General features: G+C 42.1%; 1 protein-coding gene across 1 annotated transcript in view; it reads left to right on the top strand.

Moving 5' to 3' along the window:
* tenm2a (teneurin transmembrane protein 2a) overlaps positions 1-18,306 on the top strand; it is a 114,965-nt gene that overhangs the window by 23,550 nt on the left and 73,109 nt on the right. Inside the window, exon 3 of the mRNA XM_066648498.1 lies at positions 14,612-14,850. Coding sequence (XP_066504595.1) covers positions 14,612-14,850 — 239 coding nt within the window. The remainder of the gene's footprint in view (positions 1-14,611; positions 14,851-18,306) is intronic.

Genomic DNA, 18,306 nt, shown 5'->3' with positions numbered 1-18,306 from the left:
TGGTGTTTATGTTAACCCACTAGCGTCCAGGCTAACCTGTTAGTCTTTGTCCTTTATGGTTGCCAGGTTTGCCTGTTTTAGTCTCCAGGTTATTCCACTACATTTTAGATTAGTTTTCAGGTCTCCAGGATAGGCCAAAATCCTTCAGCATTGTCTGTTATTCTTCCGATATATATTCTAGTCTCCAGGTAAGCCCACTAGTCCCTATTCCCCCATGCTCTCTGGGTCAGACTCAGTGCAGACACTAAAGCTAATGCTAACAGGTCTATTTTTATTTCTGTATCGCCAGCAGCAGCGGCAGTGATGAGGGCCATTCTCACTGGTGGCCTGGTTCTGACTCTACAGGAAAGGGACATTTATCAAATCTCCCCCACACCTTCTACAAAGGAAAAGTGAAGGCCAAGAGAATCTCCATTAAGGCGAAGTGGGCAGCCAATAGCCAAGCGGCGGGGCAGGAACAGGAAAGCTCCAAAGGGCCTTGAGTCCCTCTGTAGGCCTATTAAAATGAAGTCTCTCTCTCTCGCTCTCTCACTCTCTCGCTCTCTCCATTTCATTGGATTGATCACCATCTTTAGTCGATATCTGCTTGGAGACTTTGAAATGAAATGAATCTTGGGGAGAAGAAAAAGGAAAGAGTCAGTGGGGCAGTGTGAATAGAGGGAAGTGGAGAAGCAGTGGAAAGAAAAAGAGAGCGAGGGTCCGGGTCAGTTGCCACCTTCTCTCTATTCATGCAGGTGCTTTGTTAGGCAGTTAGGCATAACACAGTAGGACAGGGGCAGTGTGTACACTGGCCTGTGCTCTCTCTGGGCGTTTTATTTGGTGTGAGTCAAAAACATGACATTTAAAGAAGAAGGGTTTATTTGGAACCAGAGGTCAGAGCTATTTATGAGAGAAGGGTGAGGTTTTAAAAGGACCCAGATTAATTGCAAAGGTCACTTGATCACAATGAGTTGATATCCTGAGCGTGTGTGTGTGTGTGTGTGTAAATATGAGGATTTAATACAGGAATATGTGTGTTGTGGTGGCAAAACATATTCTCCGTCCCTTTTTCACACTCACATCTTTCTCAACAGTACTGTTCAACAGTTCACATGCTCCATTCATTATATGTTATGTTTATGTCGGTCTCCACCCCTCTTTTAATTTCTCAGAATCTCTGTCTTATCTCCCCAGCTCCGCCCTGTTTCCACGCCTCATCATCTGTGTGATCTGTGTCCTGTGTCTTTATATTTTCATAATTAGCTCAGTGGGCGGCACGGTGGCGCAGCAGGGACCTGGAGGTTGTGGGTTCAATTCCCGCTCCGGGTGACTGTCTGTGAGGAGTTGGTGTGTTCTCCCTGTGTCTGCGTAGGTTTCCTCCGGGGGCTCCGGTTTCCTCCCACAGTCCAAAAACACGTTGCAGGTGGACTGGCGACTCAAAAGTGTCCATAGGTGTGAATGTGTGTGTGTGTGTTGCCCTGTGAAAGACTGGCGCCCCCTCCAGGGTGTATTCCTGCCTTGCACCCAATGATTCCAGGTAGGTTCTGGACCCACCGCGACCCTGAATTGGATAAGGGTTACAGATAATGAAGTATCTCAGTTGTTTCTCATTCAGTTCAATACACATTTGCATTATTGGCACAAAAAATATCAGTAGAACACAAAAGAACCACAGAATTGAAATGTAATGTAAATTTAAACAGTTAAGTTTAAATATAACCGTCTTTCTCTCATTTATTAAAATGGTGGATGATGTTATTTGTCAAACTAGTTAAAGAGGTTAGTATGTTTCAAGAAAGGCATTGTATTTACTCATCAGGTTAGTGTTAGCATTGACAGTCCTCCGTATTAAATAAAAGCAGATGGAGGAATGATAGTGTTGTGTGTGTGTGCTCTGTATAAGTGTTACCATTTGATACTGTGTGATGGATCAGGTGTCTGCTGTTGGAATGGAACACTGAAGCATTCAGAGGTGAAAAAGAGAGAAAGTAAAGAGGATTGTTTGAGGAGAGAGAGAGAGAGAGAGAGAGAGAGAGAGAGAGAGAGAGAGAGAGAGAGGAGGGAAAGGGGTGGAATCAGTTTGCAATGGCATAAATGACTAAAGATGGCTGAGGCCATGCAGGGCGGCGAAGGCCGATTTCCAATCGTCGAGTGAAGGCTCTTCACCAGCTGATGCCAGTTTCAATTCCACTCTCATCTTCACACACACCACTCTGTGCTATCCTTCCTCCTATACCCCCCCCCCCACACACACAAATATAAGATTTCTTATATTTGGAGGGTTGTGCCATTGCGATTTAGCCAGTGAAGAAAAGCTCATTCCCTTGCATTGCATAGGAGATGCTCTCTGAGATGTGTGCAGTGCTTACAGTCTGCCTGATATTTATGTTTGTGAGTGTGCACGCGTGTGTGTATGTGTTATACCTGTCAATCCTTACACTTTCCCAGGACTTTCTCTTATTTTACCCTTCTCTCTCATTCTCCTGTGTTTAAATATTTTCTCATATTTTTAGCCTTTCTTTAAAAAAGATAAATAAATAATAAAATTAAATTTGCAGTAATGTTGATGATAGGCATATCATACCAGCAATTACCATCGGTTTGTGTTCACCACTTCCCCTCCAGTAAAGCAGGTGGCGGTATGTAGAACATTAGCTATAACAAACAGCACCTGCCAATATAATAAGAGGAGGAGAAGAAGTTGATGATGGTGTAGAATAACATCAGTGCAAAGATTAATGCAGTTCCCAAGTGATGGTGCACCTGCTAAAAAGGCTAAAAGTTTGCACATATCATTTGGGAAGAGGTTTATCTGTACTTAATAAAGCAACATTGGGCAAAGCTTTGTAACAATAAAACCGACAGATAACTGTATCCCCCATCCACTGTCTAACGCATTCTCCCTCACCCTTCTCTCTCCCATTCAGTTTTCAGATAACTAGTCATACTGTCTCACTCATCAGTAGCCCCTCTCCAAATCACAGCCGAACCCTTTGAAAGAGATGCGTACATATCCTAATGGGAGTAATACATACATATATTTAGAAGTAGTTCATTTAAACTCTTCTTTGTGTTCAGTAACATACTGCAGGGGTGTTAACAACATTTCAGGGGTGTTACTAAATCTCATTTGTGTTTATTTTGTTGCCTATTTTTCAATCTTATTTTGAATAAAGCCTCTTTGAGAATCAGGTGTATGTTTTTTAGTACTTTATAGTAGTCATGACCTGCATAATGATACTTTACTCATTTTGTTTCAAGAAAACATTAAATAATAAGAATAAATTCCGACGCATTGAATCCGACTGTTGGCACTGAGCATTTATTATTTATTAATTTATTTCCAGTTTATTTGTTTTTATGTTAAACAGCTTGCGAATGCTGTTGACCTCGCTAAGGCATATTAGTGTAGACAGAGTAGTGTAGAATTTTCTCGAATATTAATAAAGGCAACAGGGATCTTCACTGATGAACAGAACTGTAGAAGATTGGTAAGATCTTGGTAATAAAAGAGAGACACAGGGTCAGATATACATAGGTCAGGAGAGAGAGAGAGAGAGAGAGAGAGAGAGAATGCACTTTGCCACCCTTCCAATTCTGGTAATTGTCTGAAGTTCTTCTTAGCATCTTAATTGTTCAGGTTCTCTCAGAATTTTGGAAATCTCTCTCTCTCTCTCTCTCTCTCTCTCTCTCTCTCTCTGTCTCAGACTTCATCAGTGGTTGCCAAGGTATCTGTGTGGGGCACATTTACATTCTCAGCTGCACACCAAGGCCAATTTGTTATCCTAACGGGAGCCAATCAGAACGCAGGAGCCTGCAGCTCAGCAAAGATTTATGGGCCGTCTCCCTCCCAGCTCAGCACACAGATTGAATTCTGGGTACGGTGTACAAACCGCCGCTGCTGTAATTAGAAAACATTTCAGAGAGCTTTGTTTGGGTATTTAGAGCCGCCGCGGCTGGGCATTGCAGGATTGCTTTGGCTCTGGGCGGCCGACAGTTCGCCCAAACAGGACACTGAATGGGAAAGTGCTTTATGTGATAAGACGGAGCGGAGAGATGTGCCGGCTCCGAGACGAGCTCAGGGAGCAGAGGTTCTCCTGTTCTCTCTTTACCTTCCCAACATTCAGCTCTCTGAACGTATGTACACACCAGTCAACAAACATAATCCAGTGTGTGTTAAACATACGAAGGGACGGAGACAAGATAAGACAACATGAATGAATCCACAAAGGAAACGCTGATTCCGTTCTGTTCTAGAGCTCTTCAGCTCTCCTGTTTTAATATTCACCTTATTAATCTGTACTCTTATTGTACTCTGCTCTGTTTAACATCTTTGCACACTCACACAATCATGGGTCTACAGCTTTGATTGGAAAGACTAAGACTAGGAAGCAGCAAAGCTATGTAAGTGCCGCACAAAATCAGAACTGCTTTTATATGTTATTATATGTTTTTACACTTATAATAAGCCCAAATAATATGTGTTATTTACTCTCAGAACAAAGGTTTTAAATGAGTAACATAAATATATCTATGTTTATGAAATGCACAATAAGTTACTTTGAGAAATCTGTGTTCTGCATTTGAACTAGACAGTGGTGACCTGTTAGAGACTAAATAGTCATATACTAGAAGGCCAGTAGGGTGGCGCAGTGGGTGGGTGACTGTGAGGAGTTGGTGTGTTTTCCCTGTGTCCGCATGGGTTTCCTCCGGGTGCTCCGGTTTCCTCCCACAGTCCAAAAACACACGTTGGTCGGTGGATTGGTGACTCAAAAGTGTCCGTAGGTGCGAGTGTGTGAGTGAATGTGTGTGTGGGTCTGTGTTGCCCTGTGAAGGACTGGCGCCCCCTCCAGGGTGTGTTCCCGCCTTGCGCCCAATGATTCCAGGTAGGCTCTGGACCCACCGCGACCCTGAACTGGATAAGCGCTTACAGATAATGAATGAATGAATGAATAGAAGGCCAGTTTTTGTGTTTTGTAATAATTCCTTAGGTGTTATTTTATCCTTTTTTGATGGCTAACCATTACTCTAAATTGTTAAAGAGAAAATGGAAAAGCCTTGCATTCTGTCACTGTTCAATTAAAACCTTACATTTCAATCCACCCAAATAATACGTCTTTTACCCAGAACTCTGAGCAGATCTTGTTCATTTACAGAGTGGAAGGTGAGGCGCTTCCGTGGAGTCAAGCTGTGAAAAGAGGGCGAGAGAGTGCGAGGGAAGATGTGTGTAAATGAAAACCTTAAGGGGTAAATAAGTAAACAGTCCAGTGTGTGACACTAAGTGGATGTTTGGTGATGAGGGGTTTGCCGCCTGTGTCACAGCTAATGAGTGGCAAGAGGCCTTAGGAAAGCTGTATTTATAACAGGGCCTGCTGATTGTCTATCTCTCTCTCTCATACACACACACACACACACACACAGAGCTTGTCCAGCTCAGACAGGTCATTAATCAACCTGCACAGAGTACAGACAGGATGACCTCACCTGTGTCTCCATCAGCATTTCCAGAGAGAGCGAGAGTGAGAGAGAGAGAGAGGACTGTCAGACCAGTCCGCCTCCTCTTTCCTTACATTTAGAATTCCCCTGTTAAGTCTACCCTCCAGCATTATTCCTTATTTTGCAGCTTCCCTCTGCTTTTCAAAAAGTGCAGGACTGCCAGTGTCCCGCCACTGACCTCTGCTTTACCCCGTGGCATCAGCCAGTATCAGCTCTGTCCTTTCCACCTGCTTCTCACTACTTCTCCTGACTCTACTGTATTTATTCCCTGTCCACCCCCACGTCTGGACTTCCATCTCTGTTCCTCTCTCTCTCTCTCTCTCTGTCTCCTGTCCCAGCTGGTTGTGATATGTCCTCCCACACACCTCCCAAACAGCGTTCGACATAAATCACTGTCACTTAGGCAGAGCGGTGAAAATCAAGCTCGCTAATTTCATTTCACAATTAACAATTACAGCGCCTCGTCAAAACCCGGGCCTTTCCCTCTGCAAATAAGAATTAAATGGACTTCACACACAGACACTGAACTAATGGGACAAGTGTCATGTAGTAGTCACACACCACACACACACACACACACACACACCAGACATGCAGACCTCTAGTATCCGGCCCCACCCCCAATCACCTTAATTAATTTTCACACCTCACCCCTGTCAGCAGCTGAGTGTTGACCATAGCTTTGGCATTTCCAGACGACGCAAAAAAATGACCTTGTGAGCGGGCGGCAGAGACTCAACTGGAGTCACAGTGACAGACAGAAAGGCCCAGAGGAAGCAGAGTGGTATTTTTGGACAGGCACCTTTACAGCCTGTCCATCACACTGGCCTCCAGCCTTCACTCTCTCTACTGAGATCTCGCTCACTTTCTCACTAACAGAGCCCCTGACATGTGCGCGCGCACACACACACACACACACACACACACAGGGAGAGAGATATCTAAATTGTCAAATACAGACAAAAAGTGGAGGCAAAGAGAAAACAAGTGAGAGAGAGGGCTGAAGATAAATGAAAAAGCCTGAAAACAAAAGACAAGAGAGAAATTGAACCTGTAGTGAGACAGAGACGAGAAAATGAGAGAAAGAAGAAAGGAAAGATGGAAATTGATATAAAAAGAAAGAGATGAGCACGAAGAGAGGCATTGAAGCGCAAGAGACAGATAAAAGAAAAAGAGAGACAAACTGAGACTAATTCACCAACTGATTCCTAATGCAAAGTAAGCAAACTATGATTCTTCTCTTGGCACAGAGAGAGGATGTGAGAGAAATGTTGTTATTATTGGAACTGTCATTATTACTAATATGAACTCTGTTTGGGCTGTTATGTGTACAGAATATAATTTCTTACTTGATAAAGCTACACTACTGAGAGAAAGGGGGTGAGGTTAAAGGGTTAAAGGAGGAACGGAGCAGGCTGCATGTCTGGCAGCTCATCATCAACAAGGGAAGAGAAAAGTAAGAAAAGAAGAGAAAGCAATGAGGGAGATGAGTGGAGAGTGGGTGCTTGTATTTTCCATCAGTGACCCAAACTCAAGGCTCAGCTCACAATGGTGGCTCAAACACACGATTACCATCTTCCTTCAGATGTGTGTGTGTGTGTGTTAGAGAGAGAGAGAGAGAGAGGGAAAGAAAAATAAAAAGAGAGGGAGACAGAGGGATAGAGAGATAGAAAAATGTGAGTAGGACTGTGTGTGTGTGTGTGTGTGTGTGTATGAGTGCTCAATAATACCCAAGGCAGCTTAGATTTGAAGCACAGCGGTGAGAAACAGCTTTGTTATGTAAAACCACCATGTGGAATCCTCCACTGCCTCACCGCCATTATTCTTGCCACATTATTATCATTTATTATCATTCATTAGTGCAGATTCATTCCCGCTCTTTCTCCCTCCATGGCCCAGATGAAGGACAAAATCTCCCTGCCCCTTTTCTTTTATCGCTCCATGCTTTTATTGAGCTCCATTTCCCCAGAAGGCTTAGGTTTGAGGCTGTGTATGTGTGTGTGTGTGTATTGCAGAGGCTCATATCAGTATATTGTTATTACCTTCTTGTTTCTCAGCACATCAGTGACATTGATGTGGTGGTGTTGTGTTATTGTGCGTTGTGCTGGAACGAGTGGATCCGGTAACTCATCTTTTGCTACACGGTTTGTGATGGTCAGCCAGAGAAGAAAGAGAACAAAGCAAAAAAGGCTAAAAAACCAGAGCTTCTGCTCCCTGCTCTTCACTCCTGGGCACCTTTCACAGTCAGCTGTGACCCACTGAAATCAGTTGTTCTGAATAAAGCTGTTTAGATGTGGAGAACAGAGCTGTGCTGTTTGATCCTTGTGGTATTTTGACCAAAGTCTATATTAAAAGTGGTGTAATATGTCTCCTTTAAATCCCAGCTTTATATATAAAGGTAAATATAGGTCAGAATACTTTTTAAGTTGGAATTTAAGTAGTATCCTCTCAACCATCCTGAGAAATGCTTGAGAAATGATGTCCAAACTCATACCAAACCAGTGGAACTTGATTATTTGGTTTGGACAAATATTTCAAGCTCTAATTCATCCCTTCTGCTCAGAGAGTGGTATAAGAGTGACAGGAGTCCAGGAAATGCAGGTGGGGTAATGAAGGGGCTTGGAAAAAGGCATCAGAGCTCTGCTCTGGAAATGGAATCTGCTACTGGATCGTGTCTGGAAATATTGGAAGCCATCTCTTGGAAAGATGTTATTAACGAAGCAATGTGTATTCTTCACCCCCATGTGTTAAGGGGATGGGGACTCGTGTGTCTGGGTCTTCTAGGCCAGTCCGGGACGCACCTTTCAGACAGTCATTCAGAGCCCAGAAAAGCTTTCAGCTACTTCCTTTTTAGCCTCCATCAGATTCTTAATGGAGGCTGAGGCCTAATGAAACAGACGTACCCAATGACCCTGCTCTCGTTGATCGCCACAGATAATATATTTAGTCTGGTCTTTTCCACCACGGTTTTCTGTCTGCCGCTGGGGTCAAAGCTTGCGTGAGAGAGTTTTCATTCGCTGGAGACACAGAGCACTGCTCGGGGTGCTGTAATTAATGGCTAAATGATTTTTTTCAGAACACAGCTGAAAAGCGCAAGTTTCGTCAATAATGTAATGTAGCGTGCAGCCGGCCTGGGAGTGGGTGTTAATGAGCCCTTAGTGCTCTGGTGGGTGGGGCAGGGGAGGAGAGCCACAAATAGCTTTAAGAGAGGCATTCCAACAGAGCACCTCCATAGACTTTCACAGAATTTAAAAACACAAAGTCTCACGTTTGTGTAACATTTAGCTTCGTGATTTTATATCATTGTCATGCATTTATGTATATATATATATGTGTATTTTATTTTCTCCTGTGTCCTAATATTGTCAGCACTTTGGGTTCTTGAAAAGCTTTTAGAAATTATTATTATTATTATTATTATTATTTCCCATTGCTGTTCCCTTGAGAATTGAGAATGTGATGTCAACAAATCTTAATTGTTAGTAAACTAGGGTTACTTTATTATTATTGATATTAATAAATATGTCCAGGTCAGCATTAGTATAATTTCTTCCTGTCATACAGAAAACAACAATATGTATTTTCATCAAGCTCTTTATGGACAACAAAATAACAAGCTTATTGTTTGTTTGTATGCAAACAAATCCTCAAAACTTCACATATGATAATAAGCAGAAGTGGGAGGTGCCTCTGTTGAATATCAGTACCTTTTTACAACAGGAGTTGTGATAATTAAGTTTTTCACTTTGTCTAGAGCCATTTTTTTAGGGATTGGTTGCTAAAATGTCCTTGAAGCAACAGGTGTTTGCAGTGGATATGCGGCATTTACCCACTCCTTAAATATCAACTAAAAAATCATCTCACTTAAACTATGGAACGTTGACATTTTTCACATGGACTGAGGCCCATTGCATGATGGGACTGCGGAGTAGTTTTATCAGTCAAGTTTGGCAGTCATGTTTTTTTTTTTTTTTATGTAATCTAAATGAGCTGCTGCTCTAAACAGCCATAATGAGCCAAGTTTACACACTGGATAGATAAAAAAAGACTTGAACTGACTGAACTTTAGATTCATGTGCTTCTTTGTCTTTTATCTTCTCAAAGTAAATATGATTTTGCATATATGTATTTAATTTATCTCATTATAACTGGCAGTGATGCGCTCGCCTCGCTCATCTCCCAAATGAAAGTCTCCAAGCGTATCCAAATAACGACACACAGAGATATGATTAAAAATATATAAATACATGAAACTCACAGCTTTAAAAAGTCTGAATTTTGTTGAGAGTGGGACATATTAAGTAAACAGTTTTGGCAAGAATGGTGCCTGCCAACTGAACTCGATAAACACCAACATTATCTGAAGCCATGTTGTGAATGACATCTTGCACTTTGTTAAGGTAGGGCAGGGTTTATTTATTAATGAATATAAGTTATTTCATTTTACTGATATGAATTGTGACTCCACCACCACCCCAACACAAGTCCCAGAGATCGTCTACAAAGTCCTCTATTTACATGATTGACTGGTGTTTAAGTCCCCTCAATGACATTATTCTACACAATACCAGTCTGAATCATTCCGGAAGTTTCCTAACCTTATGCTTGCTTACCACTGTAACTGATTTCAAGTTGTCAATTCACTATGAATCAGCTCATCTGCCAAAATATACCTGTAATGACTATCAACCTTAGATGATGCATGGTGTGTCAGTAACCATGCTCTACTGATGGTATGTGTTAACTGTACTGACTTTATATTTGTCCTTTTGAGACGGCATCTACTTATAGATCCACTCTCCCTTGGGTGCAAGTGTCGCTATCGCTCTTCCTGCCTGTATGAGCTACACCATATATGATCTTGTTCACATTCCAGGCTTTCAAAAATATTTACATTGCAGTGACAGATGTAAAGAGTCCGCTGGAGTAGCAGGTGAAGAAGCCGCTTGCACCTGCATGACGTAAATCTGCTCCGAAATTTGAACGAGCTTTACAGAGCATTTGGTGCGGTCTAAAAAAACATAGTCCTTGCAGAAAACTTCCGTGTTTTTCATAGCAATATACCACTTACAAATACATAAGCAGCACTTCCTTTTTAAACTTGAGAACGGAGCTTTACCACAAGAGGAATTTTGTGATGAATGTAACTTCTTGGGTATTTACGCTGACATCACTCTGGTCGGCTAAATGCATTCATTGGAGCCAGAATGTGTTCACTGAAAGCTTTCAAACTGTTTAGTGCTAATATTAGTCCTCTTGATCTCAAGTGTTTTTTGTTGCAGAGTTGGTTTAGGAATAAGTGTGAACAGTCTCCGAAAAGTAATGAGTTCAGATGCTTGAAGAATATGTTCAGGGAGAACTTTAATGTTTACGAAAGACAGACCTTTTCAGGACATTTGTTTTAGGGGTTTTCTTTTATTGTTGTTGTTGTTGTTGTTGTTTTTAATCCTCTGGGGTTTTTCCACACCTCTGGGGGTTTTTGTTTTTGTTTTAAATCCCATGCTCTCACAGTTCAACATCAACAGCTTGTAAATTTTGCATTTTTATCCTTTGTGGTCTATTTCCTATTCTAAGCTATAGCTCTTTGACAGCTCTATATTCTTTCAGACCAAGGAAATTGTGTCATTTTGCCGTTGAAGGAATGACAGAAACACCTAAAGATCCAAAGCAAAAGTGGAGCTTGATATTTCTGCTGTCTCACAAAGCAGATTCAGCCATGTTTGTCTGAGGTTGAGAGGTTGGGTGGGCATGCAGGATTTGTACGGCTGTTAGTCATTGTTCACACTGGTCATTTGGACTGGAAATTAAGGACGTGAAAGACTGTCTCTGAGTTTTTGCACAGTACTGTACGTTATTAAGGGGGGCACAATGGTGGAACAGGTAGTGTTGCTTTCACAGAGCTCCAGGGTTCTGGGTTGTGGGTCCAAACCCTGACTCAGTTCAGTGTGTGTTAAGAGATTGGTGTTTAGATTTGTTTTCTTTTGTAGGATACTCATTAGCTGTAATCTCCATAGCTGCTGTTCTTACTGGGGTCTAATAGACATACTATACGAAGTCACGCTATAACAATTCTAACACAATGCAATATACAGAAAATGAAAAATGACATAGTGGACAATTAAAGAAAAGTCTAAAAAGACAACCACAGCAGTAGTGTTGTAGAAAGTAGTTTGGAGTGTTTGTCACTTGTCATATCAGCTTATATTCTGCTAAACGTTTATACCCAAGCCCACCTTTAATCACAGTCACAATATTGCTCCAGCAGTCAAGGACCTCTGCTCCTTATTGATCTTCATATTTGTTAGATATTATATTTTTTTATTATGTTTTAAACATCGTTTTACCATTGATTTTAAACACTGAGACCTGTAAGGAAATCCACTTGTGCGGAGCTTGTAAACACATGGTGTGTTCTCCCTGCGTCTGTGTGAGATTCCTTCGGGTGCTCCGGTTCCCAGTCTGGTAACACATGCTTGTAGGTGAATTGGTTATTCAAATGTGTCCATATGTGTGAGTGAATATGTGAGTGTGTGAGGCCCTGTGATGGACTGGAGCCCCGTTCAGGGTGTGCTCCTGCCTTGTGCCCAATGATGCTGTGTAGGCTCTGGACCCACTATGACCCTGAACAGGATGAAGCAGTTACAGAATATGAATGAATGAATAATCCTAATTGACACAGCTTGATTTCATCAACACTTTTCATCACTGTGTTGCCTGTTTAAATGTAGGATGATTGTGTGTGTGTGTGTGTGTGTGTGTGTGTGTGTGTGTGTGTGTGTGAGCAAAAGAGAGAGAGAGAGAGAGCTGCACCTGAATCCTCCTGAATTATTGAGTGCTTGTGTTGTGTAAGTGTCCCTCGGTGGGCCAGCAGCAGGCCTGCAGCGTTGTATGTCCGTGTGCCATATGTCCACTGAGTCACACTGGACATGGTGTCCTTCACCCCTCTGCTCCTTACCGCTTTCCCCTCGCAGCACTCTGATGCCCCCATCGAGCTTGAGGAAGGGAGAAATTCAACAAAGACAATCACTACATTTCTGAACCTCAGGATTGATTTGACCTCACACTTTTACTCAATCATCTCTACCTATTTTACAGAGCAAATATATATATATATATATATTTGCTCTGTAAAATAATTGAAATGTTAACTCTCTGTGTCTCAGGTGCTTTTTTAACCCTTAAACTGTAGTTATTATTAATTGTGTTATCTATATGCTTCACCCTCAGAAGGCGAGAGGAATTAGCTGTGTTTTACTTTGTCATTCAAATGTAATTATTATGGACAAATATTGCACATGTATTGATATAAATTGAAATTGCTTAAAGTAAGGTATTCATTAAACAGAAGTGTATATTTGGCCAGTGTTTCCAAAGGTGTTCTTGTATTTATTTACGTTTTAATATGTTGTATTTGCCCAATAATGGGCCGCTAAACTAAACATATTGTCATGTGTACAGATATCTACAGGAATACATTTGATTATTCTCTGTAACCCTAATCCAGGTGGATGTAGTTTGAATTTGTACATCTATCTTTACACTTATATAGCGCCTTTCTAGACACCCAAGGACGCTTTACAATCCACACTGCTCAGAACACTCAATCCACACACTGGAGAGAAGCGACAGCCAAACGCGCACAGCGTACTCTCGACCAGGAACGACCGCCCACCTGGAGGACTGCATCGGGCACTAGGGTTTCACCCAGGACAGAGCGCCAATCCATATCTGGGCACACACACTTTCACTCACACATACAGACAGACATTCATTCACATACACACTCATTCACTCACACACCAGGACATTTATTAGAGAAGCCAATTCACCTACCCGCCATGTTTTTGGACTGTGGGAGGAAACCGTAGCCCCCGGAGGAAACCCACGCAGACACAGGGAGAATATGGAAACTCCACCCAGAGGCGATGAGCGCTGAGAGACGAACGTGCTAACCACTAAGCCACCGTGCTGCCCAATACATGATCATCAGCAGCTGTCCTTCACACTGTGGTCATCATGTCATGATGAATGGAAATTGACTTCTATTGAGAGTTAAGAAGGTTTTGTCCTTCTGCTGTAAAGTTGCTATTTTGGGAGATGTATGTTTTTAATAAGACTGTGACGATACATCAGCAGCAGACATGTAGAAGCATATAACATAGTGCCATTAGCACAATTCCCATCTAATTCATTTATTCATATTCCGTAACTACTTTATCCTGTTCAGGGATGCTGCGGGTCCAGAGACCATCTGGGATCACATGTGAAACCAATCATTAATATGTATACATTCATTCATTCATTCATTATCTGTAAGCCCTTATCCAGTTCAGGGTCGCGGTGGGTTCCACCTGGAATCATTGGGCACAAGGCAGGAATACACCCTGGAGGGGGCGCCAGTTCTTCACAGGGCAACACAGACACACACACACACATTCACTCACACCTATGGACACTTTTGAGTCGCCAATCCACCTACCAACTTGTGTTTTTGGACTGTGGGAGGAAACCGGAGCACCCGGAGGAAACCCACGCAGACACAGGGAGAACACACCAAACTCCTCACAGTCACCCGGAGTGGGAATCGAACCCACAACCTCCAGGTCCCTGGAGCTGTGTGACTGCGACACTACCTGCTGCACCACCGTGCCGCCAAAATGTATACAGATTTTCTGATTTATTTATTTTTTTTCACCTGAAAATTATAAGCTATAATGAACGCCAGATGCCTTATCACTAACAATAGATGTGACTTTTATTATGAAGTAATAAACTTTTGTTATGAAATGTGGTTAATCAATTTAACCTAAAAATATATGTGCTAATCAACTGGGCTTTATTGAAATATTTAATTCCTTTGAATTAATCATTGTGTCATTTGTAGTGTTTTTATGGGTGGGATAAAACCTGCTCAATTTATTTTTTTTTTTTACCACATCCAAGTATTTTATTTGAGATTTTAATGTGTTAATTGCCTAGTCATTACTGTGACAGTACACTGTAAAATTACGAGAAAGGAATTAAACTGCCGTTTACTGACAGTTTCTTAAAACATCTTAAGGGTGAAGATGCTGAGGCTTTGATTTGTAAAATAAAGATTTATCTCACTGTCTTGTCTCTCCCCTCTTTCCATCAGGCACTTCCTGTTTAAGACGTCATCGGGGACCACACCCCTCTTCAGCAGCTCATCGCCAGGTTACCCTTTGACCTCTGGCACGGTGTATTCTCCCCCACCACGACTCCTGCCCAGAAACACCTTTTCCAGAAGCGCCTTCAAGCTTAAGAAACCTTCTAAGTACTGCAGCTGGAAGTGTGCCGCAGTGACTGCCATTGCTGCTGCCACTCTGCTGGCCATTCTGCTCTCCTACTTCATTGGTAAGATCCCATGTTCTTTTCGTTAGTTCTGCTGTTATAACGAGTTTCAGAGAGTGTGCATCATCAGTCCCTTCCTGTGAAGTCCTGGAAAACTGTTTGAAAGTCTATCTTCAAAGCAAAGTCATAATAATAAAAATAAAACGTCCTTAGTGGTATTTCTTTTGGACTCAAGGTTCCTAGTGAACAAAATAATTGATATGGAAACTTAACAATTGGTGGAAGTGCTTTAAACTCACAAATCGTATCATTTTCAAACATGATTATTTAAAGAGCTGTCCACTGAATTATTCTCTAGGAAACAAAAACAGTTCTTCTGTGTTATTTCTTCAAAGAACTTTGGTTCTTCAGTTAAAGCAGTGATTATGTATAGGACTGTGACCACTCTGAGGATCATTTGTATGCAATCTATTGTTTGAATTTTTAAACTGCTGCTGATGATGTTGGAAGGCTAGCTGTATAGGGTTCTATAAACATGAGTTTTAAAACTTATTTCAACTCAGAACCTGTTGGGTACTAAACTGTAAGTGTGTTGGAATGGCTTTAACGATGTACAATGGTAGTGCAGCTGTTTGCTGTAAGGTGCATATTGTCCTTTTTTAGGTTTAAGGGTCTACTGGTAGTGAGCTTGATGTGTGTCATTTAGATATGCAAGGATTCCCCTTGTTGCTGCAGTTTATACATGTATCTTCTATACTGTACATGTGCTGTTCCATGAGTCTGTGTGTTCTTGTGGCTGTACTGATTAACCCAGCTTCCGCTCATTATTGGACATGCCTGAGGAGAAATGTCCTCCAGCTGATTTTTCCTGATCTGCCTCTCCTAGAAGCCTCTGATTACAGCTCTCTGATGGGCTGCATTATTCATTGGCCCACTCGTAACTACTCCATACTTCATTACAGCCCCATACCATAGCAAGGGGCAGCTCTGTTGCCTCCAGACCCAAGCAGTGAAGGACATTGTGGAAGGGGTTATTATTTCCTCTGCGGACTATTTGACCTCTCTGACATGGTTTTCAATTTGAACTTGCAGATGGTTAAAAGGTGATGAAAAAGAGGTCTTTACTTTCATTTATTTCCTCCTGAATTACATTGTGTAGTGAAACCGTGGAGGAGTGGAATTAAATCTTCACTCTTTTCAGGTCATAAAGCCCATTCTGAAGATATAAATGGGGTCAATGGCCATGAAGACAATGGAATTTTGCCTGTAAAAATAACACTAATGGACGGTCGCCCAGTTGCCATTTATTTGGGGCTGATGTGTTCAGTTTTTGCTGGGTGTTACATACACCCCATACAACCTATATATTTAATGAATTCAGCTACGTTAAGGTGCACCCTTGCTGGTCACAAATATTTTTTGTCAGAATTAAGAGAAATATTAAGCTGAGCTTAAATAAAGCTATTTTTTGTTTGTTTATTTAGGTTAGGCCACTTTTTTTTCAGTGAACAATACCGTATCACTCCTTGCAGTGCATCTCACACTCAGAACATATCCAGCATGTGCTTTAAGATTGTGCTGGAGCACCCACACAGACAGGGAGAGCATCCTCACAGATAGTGACTCAAAGCAGGGACTGAACCCAGAACCCAGACTTTTTTTTTTTTATTTATTCACATTTTCTACATCTTATGCTAATTCTAATGACATTTTGTGAAGGTATAAATGAACAGACGAACAGCACAGTGGCACCGCCAAATATCACCAGTATTTCTGGGTCCTAGGCTTGGAGTTTGGTGGGTTTTTCTCATGACTGGTTTCCTCCTACAGTCCAAAAACTGTTTGGTGACTGTGAAACATTGTCCACAGGTATGACTGTGTAATGGATTGGCATCCTATCCAAGACAATTCTCCACTAAATATAAATGGACAGTTGGTAATTATGATACCTCCTAATATTCTGGAGCAAAAGTCCACACTTGTACATTTTGGTACATTTTAATATTATGTCATGCCCTTCACTGAGGAGCCTCTTCACTCTCTCTCATCTCATCATTCTGTCTCAATAAACTCATTTGATTCGGCAGAGAGCTCAGTTCCCCAAGATCCCAAGACCATATCCCAGACTCACTTTTCAGCATTCCCAACCACCTGAATTCCAATACAGCTGTTTCTCATTTAAGGGTAATTCATTCAGCATTTAAGTCAGAGCTTTAGTCTGAGTGTTTTGAGTACTGCTGTTTTCAATGCGTATGAAGAGTCTCAATTTCTAGATATTTTTGTCTGTTTTTGAACACATTTTTAAATTACATTTTTTTGGGGGCGGCACGGTGGCGCAGCAGGTAGTGTCGCAGTCACACAGCTCCAGGGGCCTGGAGGTTGTGGGTTCGATTCCTGCTCCGGGTGACTGTCTGTGAGGAGTGTGTTCTCCCTGTGCCCGTGTGGGTTTCCTCTGGGTGCTCCAGTTTCCTCCCACAGTCCAAAAACACATGTTGCAGGTGGATTGGCGACTCAAAAGTTTCCGTATGTGTGTGTGTGTGTGTGTGTGTGTTGCCCTGTAAAGGACTGGCGCCCCCTCCAGGGTGTATTCCCGCCTTGCGCCCAATGATTCCAGGTAGGCTCTGGACCCACTGCGACCCTGAATTGGATAAGGGTTACAGATAATGAATGAATGAATGAAATTACATTTTTTCTCTCTTCTCATTTTATTCGCTCAAGTATGATATATGACCTCAAATAAATATATCTGTTAATGCTCACTAAACAAACTAAGTCATATATGAATTACAGATGTTCAGTAAACAAAAAAAGAACTAATGGAAGTTGGTAATATGATTTTTTTACAGTGTAATCCCAGAAGAGTTACTGCAGCAATGGGGGTCTAACTCTCTCGCAAGTCCCTTCATTTCAGCAGGAAAGTTAGAGGAAACACTTACGTTAGAGGAAAACACCATATTTGAGGGTGTTGAAGGTTTGGTTGTGAAATGGTAATACAGCCCATTGCACAATATTAAGATTGCTGTTAATATCAGTGCTCTCGAACAGGACAGAGAGAGAGGACGAGGAAATAAGGTTATTGTTATTTGCCCCCCGTTAGAAGCACACACCTGATCCATGCAATTCAGCTCTGTTGCTCTGTCCCTTTGTGTCCCCATCCATGTACCCTCTGTGTCCCCTTCTAAAAGCCCTGAGTTGAGGGCAGATATGTCACCCAGCCCTTTCCACCAGCTCCCCCGAGACTGTACTCAACAGATGGGACGGTCAGCAAGTGCAGGACTCAGCACCAGCGCCCTGGCTGTGCCCCCTCCATCTCCGCTGCTGTATTCAAATATCAACACGCTGTCTCCGTGTCCTTGAGTGCACCGTGTGGCTTTGCGCTGGATCAGCTGGTAGCCCCTCAGGCTCCAGCAGCCCCCGTCCATTACACACAGCAATCTCTCCAGCTGAACGGAGCGCTGCTTAGCTTACAAGCCCAGTGAGCACCACACAAATACTTATGCTTGAGATTTCTGTCCAAAA

Source organism: Hoplias malabaricus, chromosome 17 (genome assembly GCF_029633855.1).
Source record: "Hoplias malabaricus isolate fHopMal1 chromosome 17, fHopMal1.hap1, whole genome shotgun sequence".
NCBI classification, from domain to species: Eukaryota; Metazoa; Chordata; class Actinopteri; order Characiformes; family Erythrinidae; genus Hoplias; species Hoplias malabaricus.
This window is presented reverse-complemented; position numbering and strand designations above follow the sequence as displayed.